Source organism: Oryctolagus cuniculus, chromosome 3 (genome assembly GCF_964237555.1).
Source record: "Oryctolagus cuniculus chromosome 3, mOryCun1.1, whole genome shotgun sequence".
In the NCBI taxonomy this organism is placed as follows: Eukaryota; Metazoa; Chordata; class Mammalia; order Lagomorpha; family Leporidae; genus Oryctolagus; species Oryctolagus cuniculus.
Window position 1 is genome coordinate 75,791,995 of NC_091434.1, and position 22,228 is coordinate 75,814,222.

The following is a 22,228-nucleotide window of genomic DNA, read 5'->3' on the forward strand; positions in this document are numbered from 1 at the left end:
TTAACTTTTTCCAGTGGGTGTTTGTGAGGATTAAAATAAATATTTAAAAAAAATACTTGTTAGATAAGAATCACTTGGTGACTGGCATCCATTACTATTGTTCTACCAATATTTGAATTTGGAGAATGACTTTTCTCTGGATAATGGACAGAATTGTTTGTACTAGGTAAAAAGAGTGTGGATTTCAGAAACAAAATTAAGAATTATTAGTAAATTAAATTACATGCAAACCCATCATAAAAAAGCAACAAGAGGGGCCAGCATTGTGGTGTAACAGGTTAAGCCATCACCTGCCATGCCCGCATCTCCTATGGGTGGCCTTGGATAAAGAGGAAAAGCTATCACAGTGGTAGTTTACAATGCCCACCCCTGCCTCCTTGGTGTTACTTCACTCTTCCTAAACCCTTGTTCCAGCTGCATACGCCCTTATGAGCTCACAGTGCAGCCACGGTTTTACTGATACCTGACACACTTGCCAGTCCTCTTGGTCCAGTTACTGCTCTAGGTTTGCACTTCTCTTCCTTAAGTGTCCCTGTTCTCCTGTGCCATATCAACAACCAGTTACACACTCTCATTACGTCTTGTTATTGTCTTCAACAGCATTGAACAAAAGTACGAATTTATTTTGACAACCTGGTTGGTCTTTTTCTTTCCTATTAACCTGCAAGAGTTCCTGTAGAGAGCAGATCATAGCTACTTTAGGTCACCTGCTAGCCCCGGCCCAGGCACAGGTGCATGATCTTGTAACACTCAATAGTAAACGTGTGGAATGAATGAGGAAGCAATGTCAGGCATGTTTCTCACTTCACTTTCAGTGGGGACACCATAATGTTTTGCTTTTAAAAAAGAAAAGGACTTATTGGGCAGTATGTTATGTAAAATGGCCAGTTCGGTCTGTGAGTATCAATATGAAAATGATTGACTTCATCAAAATGCTGTAAGGATAGAGAGTTTCAGAAAAAGCGAGGTTTTTTTTTTATGATTTTTACCTTTAGTTTCAACGAGTTCAATTTCTCCTCCCTGAGGTGTTCTCTCAGCATCTCCCGGTGCAGCCGCTCCTGCTCGCGAGCAAATTCGCCAAGCGTGTACTGGCGCACGCTGTTGTGGCGGCTGGACATCCCCAGGGTGCTGCCGCCCTGACTGGGCACGCTCGTGAAGCCTTGCCTCCTGGTGAAGTAGTACACCGTGACGCAACTAAAATGCACATTCTTTGTCCTCAGCCGCTTCTCCCTTTTGAGAATGGAGGAAGCTGAAAGAGAAACAATTCAGTGAACATGAGGCCAGGAAAATGCCACTTAGTGATCTTTGGCCAGGAGGCTCTACAATTGTTGTTGCCTGGCTGTTAAACTGGCATTTTAAATGATTATTCACATCTGTTTTAAATGTTTTTTCTAGCTGTGGAGGAATAGACGTTGAAATACTTCTATGACGGTAGTCTCAGTACACTTTCAGGAAAGCTGCCAACAGTCAGTACATCAGTGGCAGAATTTAAATTCTCATTCCCTTAATCCTTTGAATTTTGGTCTTATATATGACTTTCACACAAGTTGTGCCATAGTATAATCAGAAATAACATGTAATACAAGCCCTCATACCTTTGGATCTTGTTTGTATATGTAGGAGGTTGGCATAAAAATGTATTTATGAATTTTGGAAAATTCCAGAAAGATAAAAATGCACAGAAAGGTCCTTGGCATTAATTTAGATAATTTAATAATAATCAAATCTAACAAAATTCTTATTTAATAACCAGTACCCTCAATTAAGAGACTCGAAGACTGTGGGTTATAATCCATGTAGTCATTGAGACAATTGACAATGCCATGAGAGATATCAGAATGCTTTTTAATATTTCTTTTTAATTTTGTTAATATAAAGAGAACAGATTTTATGGAATAACAATTATTTATTTTTTAACAATTTTTTTTTATTTGACAGGTAGAGTTACAGACAGAGAGAGAGACAGAGAAAGGTCTTCCTTCCATTGGTTTACTCCCCAGATGGCTGCTATGCCCGGCGCTGCACCGATCCGAAGCCAGCAGCTAGGTGCTTCTTCCTAGTCTCCCATGCGGGTGCAGGGGCTCAAGCACTTGGGCCATCCTCCACTGCCTTCCTGTGCCACAGCAGAGAACTGGACTGGAAGAGGAGCAACTGGGACTAGAACCCGGCGCCCATATGAGATGTCGGCGCTGCAGGCGGAGGATTAACCAAGTGAGCCACAGTGCTGACCCCACAGTTATTTGTTTTTAATTGATAGATAAAATTATATATACTTATGGTGTACAATATGATGCTTTGATATGTGTATAAACTCTGGAATTACTCAATCAAGCTGGTTGTATTTTCATTACCATACTTACTTATTTTTGTGCAATGCTGCTCAGAATATTTATTACTAGTTACAGGACATTAAGGTGCCCAGAGCATCAAGGAAGTTGAAATACACATCATAGTCAATAAAAAGACAGTCACACATTAGAAACACAATCTTCTGGAGATGGAAGACACGGTACACACGGTCCAGCCTGATCCTTTTATCTGACACTGAAGTAACTCGGCTTGGGGAGTTTGGGTGCTTTGTTAGTTACAGCTATCTAGTGGCAGAGTTAAACTGGAAACTAAAAGTCTCAATCTGGTGCCGTATTATACAATACTTCCATATCAGGTAAGAAAGTCACATGTATTTGAGGAGGAAAACCTAGGATCATGCTATCATGAGTTCAATTGTAACTCTCTACTTCCAAATATGAGCATGTTGAAGCCTGAACCGTCATCATAAAATGGTTCAATCAGGATGCAGACATGCATAGAAGGAATATAATGTGACGAGAGCCAAGGAGAGTACCATATGAAGACAGATGAGAGCCTGGAATTATGCTGCTCCAAGCCAAGGGCTGCCTGGAGCAACATCAACAGAATCCTTCCCTACAGGTATCAGAGGCAGCATGGCCCTGCCAAAACTTTGATTTTGGTTTTCTAGTCTCCAGAATGTGAAGAAAGAAATTTCTCTTGTTCTAACCCACCTAGTTTGTGGTGTATTTCTATGGCAACCCCAGGAAATTTATATACCTGTTCTACTAGAAAAACAGAAAGAAAAAAATGAACTAAGAAACCAATGGATATAAAAAAAATACAAGTGCATATTTATTGAGTGCTTCCTACATGTCATACCAGGAAAATAACGTTACATGATTTCATTTCCATACAACTTCTTGTGTTGATATTTCCCATGTTCCTATTTTTACCAAAGTCACCAAAGGCTAACTAGCCAAGGTCATGCAACGAGTGGTAAAACTGGGATTCATTATCCCAGAGGTCTGGCTTTTCACTACCATGTCATAGTGGAGAGCTCAAGCCATTCTAGGGCAGGTGATCTAGGCTGAGATTAGTAACACACAATTTCTGGAAGATGTCAACTCTTGCTGACTTCAACAATGAATTTGATTTGGAAGGCTGTACTCACACAACAAAGGAAAAGTGACTGTGGTATCATTTGGACTTATCAAAGAATTTCTATTTAAGGGAGCTCAAGTTCATTAGTCTCATCCCCATCCAAAGTATTCAAACCAAATATAGACAGGCTGATATGATTAATTTCATTTCATGGATTCATTTACTCCATAATATAGAAAGAAGGTCTATTATGTGCTTGGCACTTTCGGGATCCTTTAGTGAAAAATGGATGGTAATCCCTGTGACCTCCATTCCCTTGATGAGAAACAGACACAGAAGATTCATGATTAAGAGAATTATGACTTGAGGGCAAAACTTCAACTTTCCCATCTTTCCCGCTTCATCATTTTACTTCTCTAGAAGAAATTGCAAATGCTTCCAAACACGTAGGTAATCTTTCCGTTTATTTACATTTACATTCACAGCAACACACTTGTACTCCTGGCAACAAAGACAATTTTCCACTGCGATTTAAAAGCTCTGATCTACTTCACAACAGGATGTTTAAATCATCTAAAAACAGAGAAGAATTTGTCAAAATGTAAAAGAGCACCATAGAAAGCAGTATTCAACAGTCTGCCCAGTAATGTGCTACCAGTTCTGACAAGCCCATCCATCACCACCTCACAGCATGCTAGAACCTCTGTTTTTTGGGTGGTGACATCTCATCTTTCCTGCTCTGATACCATAAAAATGATGCCCTTAAGACATTATCTTCCAAGGCTACAAATTTCCAGATTTTGAAAAAAGTTTTAATATATTCTTTTAAAATCAATTAATATAAACTTCTCTGATAATTCTATTACTTATTTTAAGCAATTTAATGACACTATATCTAAATAATTTAAATAATTTATATAGATCTATATTTGTAGTTTCAGATTATAAGACTTCTTCATCCCTCTGGGAGAATCTATGGCATTATACTTTCCTGGAAATGATCCTTTCACCAAAGTTAAAGTTTAGAGATAATTTCCTAAGGCTTCAATAACAATTGAGGCAGAGAATAGGGGCCCTGCAGCTGTGCCCTTGGTGGGGCTAACATTGTCATCATGCTAGGAATGGTGCTTCCTCCGACCACCTAAGGTTTCTACCTCAAACATGTTCTTATGCTCATTTTAGCATATGTGTGATATAAAAAGACAGTGATCCAAAAGCCTATGGAATATATTTAAAAGAAAGGCTTTGAAATACTATATGATCTCCTGAATGAAGGACATTTAAAGTGTGACTTTCCTGAACTTAGGAGTCACCCACATCCTTTTTCTGATGGTTGTATCAGAACACGAGAATGGACCATTATGAACTAGCTCTTGCCTCTGGGCCCCAATTTGACTAAAATCACAAAATGAAGTCTGAACAAAAGAGTCTGTGTTCCTCAAGCCTGGAAAGAGCAGACTACATACACTCAGCACATCTGCCTGGGGGAATCCTGAAACCTCCCCATATACCTACCTAGTAATTTGTGCCCTTCGCAGAAGGATTGAACTCTACTTTGTGTCTCTACAGAGTTTAGAGTTGGCTTTACTCCTTTGAGGTCAAAGCATGAAAAAGAGAGAGGAGGGTGTATCTTTCATTACTGCTTTGAAAAATGATTAGTCTGTTCTCATGCTCCATACCAATTGTGTAAGGTCTTTCAGCTCCTTTTCTTTCATCCCAACCACTGTGAGTATCCCTGAAATGAACGTCTGAATGCAAGACTAATAGACATATAGACAGTCTGGGACACAACTCCTGGGAAGACCAGAATGGTCAGCACATGGGCCATATCTGTGTTACTGAAACATGATCATAGATTGTACAGATATGATCTTTGTATGTGAATAAACATCAAGAGTGACTGACATTAGCTATTTTCTGAAGCTATCCTTCTAAAATTGCCTTGAAAATGAATAGAGGGGCTAATATGTGGCACAGTGGGTTAAGCCACACCTTCAATGCTGGCATTTCACATGAGCACTGGTTCAAGTCCTGGCTGCTCCACTTCCAATCCAGCTTGTTGCTAATGTGCCTGGGAAAGCAGTAGAATATGGCCTAAGTGCTTGGGCCCTTGTGCTCATGTAGGAGAACTGGATGGAACTCTAGGCTCCTGGCATCAGCCTGGCCCAACCCTGGAGGTTGTGGCCATTTGGGGAGTGAATCAGTGAATGGAAGCTCTCTCTCTCTCTCTCTCTCTCTCTCTGTAGCCCCACCTTTCAAAAAATAAAAATACATCTTCAAAATTATGGATAAGAGAACACACAATGACTAATATACAACACCAGGACAAGAATGTGGATAAATAAAATAACTTTTACTATAAATATATAATGAAAGAACTCAGGAACATAGTAGATTAAAAATGGAAACCAAAAACTAAGAATTGCATGGTATATTTTCAGTAGCATCTAGGAAAGCAAGTGTTCTGATCAGATCAATATTCTGGATATTCTGATCCCATAAAGGGGATGAGTGTATCAAAGTGGAATCATATTAAGTACTGGTCATGTTAATTTTCTAAGAAAACTCAGCTCACATTGCTTCATTTCTGCTTTCACAAACCAATGTGTTCATAAGAGTTGGATTATACCTTCAAGCCTATATAATTATCTGGCTGACTTGTCAATTTTGTTTCTTACTGCAAATAATCAAGTTACTTTCTGATTTACACGTTAGCCCTTTTGAATGTCATTAGTGTATGTCATTCCATCATTGTGTGGTGGGTTCTGAATGCATGGTGACAGTCTCCCGTCTGGGCCTCTCAACCTGAACACTAGGTTCTGGAGCAGCAGTTCCACCACAGAGCAACCACTTTAGAGCCAATGCTGTGCAGTGAGCTGCTCGTCTCCTTTAGACACACTTTTTCTTTTCAGTGTTATGAGCTAAGCCCTGCTGTATCCAGGAACACAGAAAGCAGCAAACAGTTATATTTTTTTGGCACTGAATTTGGCATGGAGTTTGAAAGTTCATGATCCAGGTTTATGTCAAACAAAGGGAGAATTGTGGAAAATATTAATTCCTCTGTTTGGATCAATAATCCACTTCTCTTTCCTACACACTATGAGTAAAAGAAAAATGTCAGGTAATCAGCTATTCTATATTTTGAGTTTATTTTTCATTGATTTGGGGGAATTTAGTGGGATCAAGTTAGAATGTTGAAATTAACTTACTTTTCTTGGTAAATTCTGAGCTATAAAAATTTCTGCTTTTAAATTATGAAATCCAAATTAACCAGAGGCTCTGAAAGTATGTGTGTTGTGTTGTTTCTCACTTTTCGATACAAAATCAATTTTCAATGGTTAATGCTATTAAGGTTAATTTAACTTTTGGAAATGACTTCAGCATATTTTCTATGGTCTTCTCTAAATTGATGTGATCGTCAAGGTTGGTCTTTCTTGATCAGGACGGTCATCCACATGGTCTCAAGTCTTATAGGATGAAGTGAAAATGACTCTAGCAGCCAAAAATCACAGGATTAATTCCTTTAAAAGGCATAGTTTTATGTCAAAAGCAATCTTTCCTCATTCACTTGTCTCCTTTGATTCCTCTGAGTCACATTCTCAGGTCTCTTGATATCCTTTCCCTAGTCATCTCTTTCAAGTCATTTTGTTCAAGTAAGAAGTGTAGAGCAGTCATATACCATTTCAGTAGAGGAAACTCCAAAAGACTTATGCTAAGAAACTATCTCAGGTATGGCTGAATAAAAGGCAAAAGGAAAATAAATATTGGGAATATTCTTTTTAATCATAAACAAAATCCAAATAATGTTCAGGGTATAATTTCAACTGGTTTATGCATAATGGCCAAATCAGTATTATATAATTTTATATTCAGTTATGAAAAGTATAAAACACACACAAGCAATCATAAATAAAAGACAGACACTGCCCCAAATACTAGGCAAAATATAAGCAACTGTTTATTACCTATCCATGTTTTGGAGTAGAAGTTCTTTGCCTTTCTAAGAAAATCTGCACTGAGACAGAGGCAGTACATGTTGAGAAAGGATCAGATCCACCAAATGGACAGTGAATCAGAAGCTTTTTTTTTTTTTTTAAACTGGGCCCATATGAAAGAAGCATTCAAAAATAAAAAAATCAAGAAAGAAGTAGTTCCTACTTAAGTGAGGCGCATGAGTTTAAATCCAAGACTATTTTCTAACAGATGTGTTTGGTTCCCTATAATATCAACGATAGCTCTAAATACTTTAAAAATTTTTAGTGCATCTTTCTCCTCAGCCCCTGAATGCTACCCTTCCCCATCTCAAACCAACCTACTAATTTATATACTAGTGAAGCAGCAAGACTGTAGAAAATATGATAAGCTGCCACCTGGGACACCTGCTTCCCATGCCAGGGGCCTAATTCATGTCCCAGCTTCTCTGTGCTTCTGATGGAGGTTCCTGCTAATGCACCTGGGAGGAAGATGATGGCCCAAGGACTTTGGTTCCTGCCACCCAAATGGAGTTTCTAGTTCCTGCTTTGGCCTACCCTTCTTGCCTGTTGCGAGCATCTGGGGAATGAAACAATACATGGAAAATTTTCTCTCTCTGTGTCTACCTCTTTGTCACTCTACCTTTCAACAAAAAAATAAATCTCTAAAAAATATGATAAATACATGTAAGAAATAGTCACCTTGATTTCAGTTCTCTAGTTGAGGTAATCTAGGTTCACAATTCACAGACAAGATTAGGAAATTTAACCATTTAGCCATAGTATTTTCCATTTGAATATTAAACTGAAAATGTTCACATTGGATTACCCATGAGACTAATACAGGCCTTTGTGGATTGCAGTTTCTGAGTGAAATAATTAAAGATGAGAATCTTCCATGCGTCACTAGTTCATCAAAAACAAAACAGAAAAACAAAAACAAATTCCTTCATATAACACTACACAAAGTATTTCATCAAGCTATGTACAAATACTACATATGCATGTAAACAACAAGAACAAAACAGCAAGAGCAGAAATCATATGGAAAAGATGACCCTTGAGGCGAGATGACTCCAGCTTTGTTTTGGATCATGAACATGCATGTCACGTCGTCATCCATTCAGTCTGTCAGCTACATCCTCATAAGCAAGTCTGAGATCTGCACGGAGGAGAACAGCTCCCTCCCGCCTAACAGGCACAGCCCAGACCGTTCAGCAGCACTGTGCAAGCGGAATTTGCCTTTACAGGCGTGGTTCAGCAGACTACCAGCTACTTGAAATTCCCCTCCGGGGGAAAAAAAAAGGTTTACTGCTCAAGATTTTGATATAAATTCCCAAAGCTTCATATACAAATTAAATGTACACGTTGTCTTTCTGGACTGGATGCCATAAATCATTTAAATTAACTCAAAAAAGGTGATCACTTTTCAGAACTAGCTATTTTTCATCCACACATTTCTATTTACTAAAGATGCCTGCTTTGCTACTCCGATTCTTGTGAATAATCCAAACAAACAAACAAACAAAAACAGTTAACATTTTGTTCTATTTTAGGACAAAAGTAAAAAACAAATAAATAAACTTTTTAAAGCAAAAAATCATGAATTTAAGAGAGCAGAAATAAAAGAAATTAAGTGCTTTATATGTGATTTGCAGGACTGACCCTCTCCTTTACATAGAATTGACATCCCACTGAAAATGTGACTGCAGAATGGCTGAACATTAAAATGCTTTACTTTTTGGGGAATTATTAAACTAAAGCAAGTTTAGATTAATTATAGACAAAAATTGTACCACTGAGTATCTACTGATCTTCATCTAATTTGTTTACAATTTTTATTTATGTGTTTTCACATATTTGAAAGGCACAGTGACACAGGAAGTGTATGTGTGAGAGAGAGAGAGAGAGACAGAGAGAGAGAGATCCTACATCTGCTGGTGCATGCCTCAAATGCCTGCCACAACCAGGGCTGGGCCAACCCGAAGCCAGGATCCCAGAACTCCTTTTGGGTCTCCCACATGGGTGACAGGGAACCAAGTAGTTGAGTCATCATCTGCTGCCTCTCGGTGTTTCCACTAGCAGGCAGTTGGATCAGAATCAGAGATGGGACTCAAACCCTGGTACTCTGACATGGGATGCAGGGGTCCCCTGGGACAGCTTAACTGCTAGGCCACAACACTCACTCCATCCCAGTTTACATATTTGATTTTCCCTTTGCATCAGTCCATGCTATTAGGCATCATGAATTCTGGCATTCTGTTTCTACATTTAACATATGCAGCTTCCCTTCTGGCTCAATTGTGTCTTTACAAGGTGTATCACTAAAATAAAGTTTATACATTAAAATCCTGAGCAAAATATTTGAAGCATAATATAATATTAAAATATTTTGCCAAGTTTAGGTACTGCATTCTGTTCAGCTCTGCCCAAAGCAGACCAAACACTAGGAAATTTCTTCTCCTGTATTATCTTTATACTCAGCAAAGTACCTAACATTATTGCTGGTAAAAATCATCCTACAGATTTTGACCAATGTCACTGGCTCCTCTCTCATTTTGCACAACCTATATTTCTTTAGATCACATTACAAGTTTCCAGGGACTCTTTAAGACTTCCACAGAGCCAAAGTTAACATTTACGAATGGAACATATATTATTGAAGTGTCTATTTGTCTCCTCCTTCCTAAAGGATGCTTCTTCATTTTAAGCATGCCACATTTCTAATGAATGTGAGAAAATATTTCCTCTCCTGACATCTGGAAAATAGTTTGTCAAATAATATAATCAATTAAAAATCTGAATTCTATTACTTGCTAGGATCCATTATTTAAATTATATTAATAACCATGTGCATTTCTATTTCTCCTTTAGTATTTTCAGAATTATGTTTATCTACCTCACAGGAATATTATAAGAAATAATTACCTTTGTAAAACACCTTATGAATCACAGATGGAAAGCATTACATATGCAGAGTACTATCTTGGTGGTGCCGTTAAACCAAATAAAAAGTGCGTTCCTTTATTACCAGTGCTAAAATAAGTACCTTCGACTTCTCAGCTTGCTTCTGCAATCTCTCATATGTGCAATTAAACACCAAAACTTCATACTTAAAAAGCAAATTGCACTGCCACTAAAGTAACAATTATTTCCAAAATATATAAACCAATATTCTAGTTTTAGTAAAATCTCAACATGGATAATATCTTAAGACCGTATCATTTCTTACTGGGAAAAAAGGTAGTCTCTAATAAACATAAATGATCGCACTTCTGGCAGAAGTCCAAAGTGTAAGCACTTTCTTTCCTCTGCTGTCTCAGCAATTCTGCTGATGTCAAAGACACAGTAAAATAAATGGGAACCATATGGCTCCTCAGCAGAATATCCACACTGCTGCAACCAAGAGGGCAATACAATTCATTACCGCCACTGCAAAAGTATTCTGGGGACATGGAACCATCTCAATACAAAATACAACTACACAAAGAGTTCTCACACAACGACACAAGGAGACATTGGCTGTTCTTCAGCTCTCCTAACCTGTTTTGCTGCTTTTTACATTTTCTCAATACTGCCATGAGTCTGGCCTGTAAGGATTAAATAGCATTTTCCACCTGCTCAGTGACTTCCCAAACAGTATTTCATCTGGCCCAACAACACAGCCCTGTCAAGCCTAATATATCATGAAAATCCAGGTTAGAATATCACTTAAAAACAACAAGAAAACAAGTCCTCAACAGCAACAAAGCTGTAAATCTCTTCTGAGTCTCTTGGAAGTTATTCTGCAGAGCAAGACTGGGTCAAAGGCCATGCAGCTGAACTTTGAACTCTGCCTGGAAGGATGAAATCTGGAAGTATGATTTTATTTATATTATCATTAAGTCTTAAAAAAAAAAGCTTTTCCTATATTTATCCCCCGCTAAAATCTAGATTGCTAAAAATATAAAAAAGGAGGCAATAAATCCATGCTGCTTTACTGACTTCACATGTCAGAAATTCTGAATTTAGGAAAGTGGCTCAATTGCAGAGTTGGGAGCTGAACATCTATTGTTTATAACATTTGCCTGTTTCCCTGCTGGACTATGGCAGTATAATGCATGTTAAACATCTGCTATTAAAAAAAAAGAAAGGTGGAGAAAAGAAAAGGAAAGGAAAGGAAAGGAAAGGAAAGGAAAGGAAAGGAAAGGAAAGGAAAGGAAAGGAAAGGAAAGGGAAGGGAAGGAAAGGAAGGAAAAAAATAAGAAAAGAAAAGAAAAGAAAAGAAAAGAAAAGAAAAGAAAAGAGAGAAAAGAGCGATGAAGGGCAGCCGGGAGAGGGGCCGTGGGGCTTACTGGGCTATTTTCTTTCTCCTGAATATCAATGAATGATCTAAGAGGGTTACAAATGAAAGTAAAAGAAACATTCAATAATCTTTCTATAAATATCCAACATTTTTGACTGAGCAGGTGCTTCACGTTTTCATAATGTCCTCTGTGCCTGCTACCGCTTGAGCGTTTGTGACTTCAAAAATCCATGTTGAGGGGCTGGTGTGTGGTGTAGTAGGTTAAGCCTTGGCCTCCGGCACTAGTATTCCACATGAGAGTCCAGGGTGCTCCATTTCCCATCCAGCTCCCTGCTAATGGCCTGGGAAGGCAGTGAAATATGACCCAAGAGCTTGGGCCCCTGCACCCACGTGGGAGACCCTGTAGACGTTCTTGGCTCCTGGCTTTGGATAGTCTTAGCTCCGGTTGTTTCTGCCATTTGTGGAGTGAACCAGTGGTTGGAAGACCTCTCTCTCTGTCTCATTCTCTGAAACTCTGCCTCTCAATTAAATAATTTTTTTAAAAAAATGCACATTGAGCTCCTCACTTCCAGGTTATAGCATTAGGAGGTGAGGCCATTGGGAGGCGATTAGGTAATGAGTGTGGTATCCTCATGAGTGAAACGAGTGCCCTTATAAACCAGTCCCCAGAGCCTCCACAGCTGTGAGAAGCACACTGCTGCTATTTCTAAGGCACTCAGTTTATAGGATGTTCTCACAGTAGCCCAGATGGACTAAGTCAGTGTCTAACACTTCTCCAAACTATGAGCCAGGGAACTGTTTGAGCCCAGCGTCTGGCACAGAATTATTGCCTGACAGTGAGTAGAAAAATAAAATTGGGATTTGGCTCAAATGTCACCTCCAGAAAGCCTTGCACAGAACCCAGGGGATGAGATAAGTGCTCTTGCTCCACATTTCCAAAGCTTCCCTGCCTTGGTACTGATGATATAGAGATATAAGTGAGTTTTCTTTTTCTCTTGCACTACTCAGCACTTAGGGCACAAGGCGTGCCTTTAGCTCACTGTGGAGCCCACAGGATACAACACAGTGCTGGGCCCTAGCACCCACTTGATAAGTAACGTTTAATTAAACTAAATCAATGCATAATTCAACAATGGGCTAAATCAGGAGGCATTTAAATCTCCTAAAGATATTTTCTTATTTCAGATAAGATGACATTTGGCAGTTTTCCCCTGAAGCTTCATGATCAACATGTCTTTTCTCCTCAGTAATTTGTAGTTACTTTACCTATTTTCCTGGGATGATTTTTTAAAAATATATTTTGAAGAGAGGACACATTGCTCTCATGGCTGGAGGGCACACATAACTTTTGCACTAGAAACCATTTGAAATATGCTATATTTTACATATCAGAAGATATAGCAAAGCAACCCTGGCACTCTAATAAATCTCTAAACAACCCATCAATAATGAGCTTGCAACCCTATCTCTAAAATGCAGGAAGCCGGTAGGGAGAAGAGGTACCTGAATATTATAAAATGATTTTGAAAGAGAAATCCTGCTGATAATGTCTCACTAATTGGTATTGACCTCCAGCAAAAAGCGTTACTGAACTTTCTGCCTGTAGCAGTCCATTAGTGATGGATCTACAGAATGATTTTGCCCCTGAGTATTTAAATTGTTAGCTGCGCCTCAAAGCAGTGACTGTCCTGTAAAAAAATTATATTACTCAAGCCAATAATTTCTTATGGAATTTTATAATATATAGCCATGTTCTAAGGCAGGTCATTTTTCTTTTTCTTAGCAGTAGTGAGTGGTGATGAGACTTAAGGAAACGTCCTGTTTGATGAGACCCTGAGACAAGGGCTAGAGAAATAAGCAAGAAGAACTTAGAGTTTTTCTGAAACGTAAGAGAATGACAAAAATGGGGCCAGTGTTGTAGCTTAGTAGGTTAAGCCACTGCCTATATGGGCACTGGTTGGAGTCCTGGCTGCTCCACTTCTGATCCTGCTCCCTGCCAAAGTCCTGGGAAAGCAGCAGAGGTTGGCCTAAGTGCTTGGGACCCTGTACTCACGTGGGAGACCCAGGTGAACCTCTTGGCTCCTGGCTTTGGCCTGGCCCAGCCCCAGCCATTGTGGCCATTTGGGGAGTGAAACAGCAGATGGCAGATCACTGTCTCTCTGTGTCTCTCACTCTCTGTAACTCTGCCTTTCGAATAAAACAAACAAATTAATAAATAAAACTTTTTTAAAAATAATGACAAAAATGAATTAATGCGGCCTGGAATGTAAGTTGCATGGGGCAGGGATTTGTCATGTCTGGGACTGATCTTACCCCTAAAACTAGAAAATTATCCTGTTAATGTGTTCACACCTGGGGGCAAAAGACAACAGACTCTTGGGTCAAAGACAAAATACTATGAGAAGCTCAGCAAGCAGCACTGGCAAAATGTTTCTACAGGGCTATTGTAGGAGATGTCCAACAGACGCAATTCACACAGTAGGTCTGTATCGCACCAAAGGCCTAATGAACAATGTGACCCATGGCTTTATAGCAAGCAGTGAGCAGCCATGCCTCTTCTTTGTTCCAGAGGCAGACATGACCTCATCTCTCAAGGTGGCTTACTACAAACAGAACACTGGGAAATGGCTCAGCTAACGAGGAGTCAGGGTGGTACATTCCTGGTATCCCCAGAAAAATATGTAGGACTGCACGAAATCCATGAAGGAGTGTCTCCCAACAGGATTTTTGTTTTATTTATTCATGTATCACAACCGCCTAGAATAGTATCTCGCATACTGTAGAAATGTGATATATGTTTATTTGGGGAGCAAATGTGTGGAGTTTATAGACTAAGAATCTGAAATATTCTCCCTACTGCATCATCTAGTCATTCTGTTATTAAAGAATATTCTCAAATATCCATGAAAAAAGTCACTTTCTGCAATTCTCTCTCTCTCTCTCTCAGCATGCAACTCCAACTAACAATATTGGAGTTATACATGACAGTATAGCACAGAGCGAATCTAAAGAAAACAGTACCTTAAATATTATTAAAACCATAAGTATATAAAGAATATAATCACTTTTCAATTTACCAGAAAACCAAGAAATAAAATCTCTTCTTGAAAGGTATTTTTCATTCTAAATCAAATGAATGATATTTGTTTGAATTTCCATAGCTAGTGTCTAGTTAAAATACATGATCCCAATATAAATTTTGGCTATGATTTTTATCAGTGCCACTACTCCTCTTATTAAATGCTGTAATCCTTGTAAAATGATAATTTTATGAGCTCCACCATGTGGTAGGTGAAAGCAATATTCAAGACACTGGACAAAACAATCTTCCCCTGCAGAGATCTACAAACTAAAGTATTTCCTAAAGAATGCTTAATGAAGCATTTTTTATTTCTGTGAGGTATAGTATTTTTCCTCTAGGTCTCTTCACAGCTCACAGATATTTCCCTTTGCAAGTATCTTGCAAGAGAGAAAATCTATCCAAAGATCTCCAGAATGATATTGGCAGCTCCAAGGAGTGGCATTAGCTGTAGCTCTGCTATCACAGCCATGAGGTACATAGGTTCTACTGGATGCATAAAAACAGTCCCAAAGGATCTATGATCACCTTTTATCTACACAATCGCATGACATATGGGCCATTTGTCACTAGAAACATTTTTTTCTAATGTTAAATGTAACCTCAGGCTTGGACTACATAAAGAAGAAGGCAAAGAATAAAGCAGTCTCTTTTCTTTTTATTTTTTTAGGAGTTTATGTTTTTTGAGATAAAAGAGAGGAAACAAGGAGCTGAATAATGACTGGGTTGCACTGCATAAAGTCAGGATTCAACCTCTTCTATCCTGAAAGACCATCACTTCTCAACAAGGTCCATATTTTTGTTTATCATTTGGAGCAAACTGAAATTCCAAACCTTAGTTTCCAGTGTTCTCTGCCAGTTCCTCTGACTTCCCTCTCGTGTACAGTATCCAAGGTCTTTAAATTCAAAGTCACTTACATATATAAAATTTTCCCTTGCCAGGGACCAATTCACTTACCAAAAGGTCCACTGGACTTTAAAGTTGGAAAAAAGAAAAAATTGAAAAGTGTAAATTAACTTGAGGCAGATATAGTTGGCCTCCAGATTCGTTCTTTGATCAAGGACTCAAGTGGGATAACATGGGATGTTTTTGTTTGTTTAAAATATGTTCATTTATTTGAAAGACAAAATTATGGAGAGAGACCTTCCAACTTCTGGCTCTCTCCCCAAATGGCCTCACCAGCCAGGCTGGGTCAGGCAAAAGTTAGGAGCCAATAACTCCATTCAGTTCTCCTGTGTGGATGGCAGGGTCCCAAGCACGTAGACCATCTTCTGCTTTCCCAGGTCCATTAGCAGGGAGCTCAATAGGAGTGGAGCAGCTGGGACATGAATGAGCACCCATATGGGATGCCAGTGGTATAGGTGGCAATTTAATGTGCTACACAAAACCGGCCCCAACACAACACATTTTTTGAGTATGTCAATAATCTTGGGACAGTTGAGGGGCCACAATAGTTCCTAGATGGTAATGAATTGTTACTTTACTTCCTTACCCTTATGTCTCTAGTAACCCCTGGGAATAAAGACTAGAGGAGGTGACTGACAGCTTTGAATAAAGAGCTCTTCAGAGAAGGAACATCTGAGGGCTTCAGGGGTGCCCAGGACAGTAAGCGGTATGGAAGAAAAGGAAACTTGGCCTTGATGAACCACCGTAGTGGCCTTATTTAAAACTGCATGCCATCTGTGAATTACTACAGCAATACATTAACATTATTTATACATAAGTAAGGATATTGATATGTGTACTCAAAATTCATGATACAAGTGTGTAAACACAAAAGTTTGCAACCTCTTATACACTGGAGGTGGAACTATTGAAAAGACAAACCTGAGTAATCTTAAAGTGTTGCTTCAGCCATGCTGTTTTATTTGTAGGCTTATCATGTGCTAAAGCCCTTTCTTAGACCTTGGTTGGTATCATTGAATCCTCGTAGTTACATGATAATGGTTTAGACAGGCAGAACCATAGCCATTTTATAAATGAAACTGGGGTTGAGAGAGGGGAAATAATTTACGAAAACCTCATAGCTGGTAATGGACTAGCCTGACTTAACTGTAGACAAATGTCAGCCCATAGCTCACACTGTTCATCTCCACACTACACTGCTTCCTTTTCTGATTTCTGGAATGGCCTAATACTCTTTTTTCTCCCTGCTTGTACACCACGAACAACTGCTCTCAGGGCCCAGATAAACTCTGGAATTAGACGGTGATAACCTGGCTGCACTATTAAGAAAAAAGAGAGCACATTGCCTGTGTTGTAGGAGCCGTTAGAAGCATCATGGAACTAAGCCATAATGACACAGGCATTGAACCCATCATAGTTCTCACCCCAGTAGGTTCATCACCACATTAGGTCAGCTACTGCGGCCTTACTTCCTTACCTGGAATCTACTAAGGATCTTGTGAAGTAATGATTGTGGCAGCAGGTGGTTAGCCTAGTAGTTAAGATGGCTGCATTCCATATGTCAGTGCCGAAGCAGGAATCTCATCTCCAGCTCCTGATCCAATTTCCTGGCAATATAGACCCTAGGAGGCAGTGGTGTTGGCTCAAGTGATTGGGATCCTGCCTCCCATGTAGGAGACCTGGATTGCCTTCATAACATAGCCTCGGTCATTGAGAACCTTAGGGAGTGAGTCAGTGGATGAAGCTCCCTCTCTCTTTCCCTCTCTGTCTCATAAATAAATAAATAAATAAGTAAATTATATAGTAATGATTACAAGCAAGAACTCTGGACGCAGAGCACTTGCTTCAAATCCTGTGCCTATACTTGCTGTGTGATCTTGGATTAATTACTTAATCTCTCTATGCCCTGATTGTCTCATGTATAACATGTTTTAATAGTAATAATGACTACATTGCACTGTTATGAGTATTACATAAGTTAACATTTGTAAAGCTTTAAGCAAAGCTAAGCCAATGGTTAGTACTACATAATTGTTTAAGTATAGGAATCAATCAATCATAAGATTGAAATCCACATAAGGCATTTATATAAAGCAGTAGAGTGCCTGAGAAAGCAATGTTAACTATTTATTGATAGTGACTAGGTAGAGTGCTACAATTAAAATGTTTTATTCTGCTATTTTCTTTTTTTTTATTATTTGAGAGAGAGAGCACATGCACGCAAGAGAGCATGCGCCCATCTGATGGCTCACTTCTCTAATACCTGCCATGACTTCAGGGTCAAGGCTGGCAGACAGGAAGTCAGTCCAGGTCTGCTATGTAGGAGGCAGGAACCCAATTATTTGGGCCTTCATTACTGCCTCCCTGAGCCTGCACTGGCAGGATGTTGGAGTCAAGTGCTAGAGGCAGGAATTGAACCCAGGCATTCCAGTATGAGACATGTGAGTCTTTTTATTTATTTGTTTTAAAGATTTATTTTATTTATTTTGAAAGTCAGATATATATATGGGGGACAGAAAAAGAGAGAGAGAGAGAGAGAGAGATCTTTCATCTGATAGTTCACTCTCCAGATGGCTGCAACAGCCAGCGCTGGGCCAGGCTGAGGCCAGGAGCCTGGAACTTTATCTGGGACTCCCATGTGGGTGGCAGGAGCCCAGACATGTGGACCATCTTCTGCTGCTTTCCCAGGCCATTCTCTGGGAGCTGGAACAGAAGTAGAGTAGCTGGGACATGAACTGGTGCCCATATGGGATGCTGGTGTTGCAAGTGGCAGCTTTATCTGATATGCTACAATGCAAGTTCCTGTGTCTTTTTATTTTAAAATATATGTATTTGAAAGGCAGAGTGACAGAAAAAGAGGTGGAGACAGAGAGAGGGAGACAGAGCTTTTCAATCTGCTGGTTCACTCCCCAAACGGCTAAAACAGCCAGGGCTGGGCCAGGCTGAAGTCAGGAGACCAGAATTCCATCCCTTTGGTCTCTCACGTGGGTGGTAGGGGCCAAGCAATTGGGTCATCATCCACTGTCTTCCCAGTTACGTTAGCTGGAAGCTGGATTGGACTACTTGAGAAAGTTCATAAAAATAAAGTTCATGAAAGTACATGAAAAAACTTTGCATGGATTGCAATTATTTCACATCAAAATGAACTATTCTAATTTCATTTTTCTGTGAACTCTTTGAAGTACTCTTAAATCACTATTTACCTTGTGGCCAGATAAGTAAGAAATGAAGACACAGTCAATGCTCATTATCAAGAGGTTGAATTTATTTTTTAACCTAAAATCAAAACTCATTCACTGACATCACAGAACTTTCAGCAACTGTAGTGAACCCAGGTACACATTCCCAGTGGAGTCTGGACCAAGTGACTTCTACATTCTTACTTTTTTTTTTTTTTTTTTTTTTTGACAGGCAGAGTGGACAGTGAGAGAGAGAGAGAGACAGAGAAAAAGGTCTTCCTTTTTCCATTGGTTCACCCCTCAATGGCCACTGTGGCCGGCGCACCGTGCTGATCCGATGGCAGGAGCCAGGTGCTTCTCCCGGTCTCCCATGGGGGTGCAGGGCCCAAGCACTTGGGCCATCCTCCACTGCCCTCCCAGGCCACAGCAGAGAGCTGGACTGGAAGAGGAGTGACCAGGACAGAATCCGGTGCCCTGACCAGGACTAGAACCTGGGGTGCTGGCCCCGCAGGCGGAGGATTAGCCTATTGAGCCGCGGCACTGGCCAACTTCTACGTTCTTGTTAGAAGTCTCCCACTCCAACAGTGTCATTTATCTGGCTCATTAAGAGCTCCATTATGTGCATCTTTGACCTTTATCTTGGCAATTTTGCTGCTTTTTATTTATTTTTATGATTTATTTATTCACTTCAAAGAGTTACAGAGAGGCAGAGGTAGAGGCAGAGAGAGAGAGAGAGACAGAGAGACAGAGAGAGAGAGAGAGACAGAGAGAGAGAAGTCTTCCATCTGCTGGTTCATTCCCCAAATGGCTGCAATGGCTGCAGCTGGGCCGATCTGAAGCCAGGAGCCAGGAGCCAGGAGCCAGGAGTTTTTTCCAGGTCTCCCACACAGGTGCAGGGGCCCAAGGACTTGGGCCACCTTCTGCTTTCTCAGGGCATAGCAGAGGGCCAGATTGAAAGTGGAGCAGCCAGGCTGGTGCCATGGCTCACTAGGCTAATCCTCTGCCTGTGACGCCAGCACCCCGGGTTCTAGTCCCGGTTGGAGCGCAGGATTCTGTCCTGGTTGCTCCTCTTCCAGTCCAGCCCTCTGCTGTGGCCCGGGAGTGCAGTGGAGGATGGCCCAAGTGCTTGGGCCCTGTACCCGCATGGGAGACCAGGAGAAGCACCTGGCTCCTAGCTTTGGATTGGCAGAGTGCGCTGGCCCAGCACGCCGGCCGCAGTGGCCACTGGGGAGTGAACCAACGGAAAAAGGAAAACCTTTCTCTCTGTCTCTCTCTCTCCCTCACTGACCACTCTGCCTGTCAAAAAAAAAAAAAAGAAAGAAAGAAAGTGGAGCAGCCGGACTCGAACTGGTGCCCATATGGGATGCTGGCACTGCAGGTGGCAGCTTTACCGGCCACACCACAGTGCCAGCCCCAATTTTGCTATTTCTAAAGTCCCCCACGTGTGCTTTTTAAGTGCTGTCTAATAGTCCTAAGTGCAGGGAGTCTGTGATATGTCACATGGAGAAGATATGTATGTTAAATGTCTTTGTTTAGCCAAGAGTTGAGTTGCTTTGTTCATGAGCTCAATGTTGATCAATCAGCAATATGTATAAATAAAATGTCTGTGCACAGAAAGTAACAAAATAAGGTTTTGTACTTATGGGTGAGTGAAATATTATGACTAGAGCTTTTCAGGAGCCTTGTTCTATGTTTCTTCAGAGACAAGGTCCAGCATTCACTAAGTCAGCGTCCCTGTGACTTGACAGAGCGCTAACTATCATGAATGATGAGAACCAACTGAATTTTGTTTTTGTTCATAGGAGATTTTTCTAATGATTGATGAACAGTTTATGGATAAAAAATTAACCAAAATATGATATTAGCTTAGTAGGTAAAATCGCTGCCTGCAGTGCTGGCATCCCATATGGTTGCTGGTTCAAGTCCCAGCTGCTCTACTTCTGATCCAGCTCTCTGCTATGGCCTGGGAAAGCAGTGGAAGATGGACCAAGTGCTTGGGCTCTGCACCCGCATGAGATAACTGGAAGAAGCTCGTGGTTTCTGGCTGCTGGCTTCAGGTCAGCACAGCTCCAGCTATTGCAGCCATCTGGGGAGTGAACCAACCAGTGGGTGGAAGATTCTTTCTGCCTCAGCCTCTCTGCAACTCTACCTTTCAAATAAAATAGATAAATCTTAATATATAATACATATATGTATAAAAGGCTCAATTTCACCAGTAAATCTAAGAGTTAAAAATCAAAGTAATAACTATAGTTTTTTTCTAGCTTAATTAGCAAATAATATAAAATTGTAATACTCTTCGGTTGTGGCAGGAATACAAGGAGAGTATACTCTTCTGTAACTACTGTATGGTCTACCAATTGTTACAACATTTCCAAAACAATTTCTTCATACATACCAAGAACCCTAGAAAATTTTCAGCATTTTTGAACAAATAATGCTAAATCTAGGGATCATTATTAAGGACATAATTAGAAACTTAGAAAATTATTTATGCTAACATATGTTCCTCATTAATTTTACATAGTGATGATAAAATGAAAAATCATATAAATGCTTGAGATCATATAAATAGTTGAATAAAATGGCTCTCTAATTATCATGGGCTATTTTTGTAGCAAATAGTATTTATATAACTTTATGGATACTTCAACAATATTAGAAAATATCGTGGGTAGTGTTTTGTGAAAAACAGGCCATATTAGGAAAAATGTTTAATAATACATTGCAATTACACAATAATATATTCTTTTAAATACCAGGACAATATACCACAATGCTAATATTGGTACTCTGGAATGATAAAAGTATAGTTTTAAAAAATCTGTCAAAAAAAAAAAAAGAAAAAAAAATCTGATTCTTTACACTGTTTTGAACTTCCCAACTTTTAAACAATGGACATCACAAAGAGCATACTTTTAAAGATCATGAATTCTTTTTTGTACTTCAATAAACACTACTATTGTTTTATGAAATGAAGACAATAAAATTGTTTAATTTATTTACAAAATGGCATTACTATAAATGAGTCATCTCATCTCCTGGTACTTATTTTTTTTCTTTCTTTCTTTTTTTTTTTTTTTTTTTTAACAGGCAGAGTGGACAGTGAGAGAGAGAGAGAAACAGACAGAAAGGTCTTCCTTTGCCATTGGTTCACCCTCCAATGGCTGCTGCGGCTGGCGCACCGCGCTGATCTGATGGCAGGAGCCAGGTGCTTCCTCCTGGTCTCCCATGGGGTGCAGGGCCCAAGCACTTGGGCCATCCTCCACTGCACTCCCTGGCCACAGCAGAGAGCTGGCCTGGAAGAGGGGCAACCGGGACAGAATCTGGCGCCCCGACCGGGACTAGAACCCGGGGTGCCGGCGCCGCAAGGTGGAGGATTAGCCTAGTGAGCCGTGGCGCCGGCCTTCTCCT

The 22,228-nt window shown here is 40.0% G+C and overlaps 1 protein-coding gene across 8 annotated transcripts in view; it reads right to left on the reverse strand.

The window, feature by feature from the left end:
• The window catches only part of CSRNP3 (cysteine and serine rich nuclear protein 3), a 236,277-nt gene that overhangs the window by 29,266 nt on the left and 184,783 nt on the right, over positions 1–22,228 (reverse strand). For all 8 annotated transcript variants that reach the window (XM_051848553.2, XM_008258688.4, XM_051848552.2 and 5 more), the window contains one exon: positions 990–1,249. In XM_051848553.2, coding sequence (XP_051704513.2) covers positions 990–1,249 — 260 coding nt within the window. The remainder of the gene's footprint in view (positions 1–989; positions 1,250–22,228) is intronic.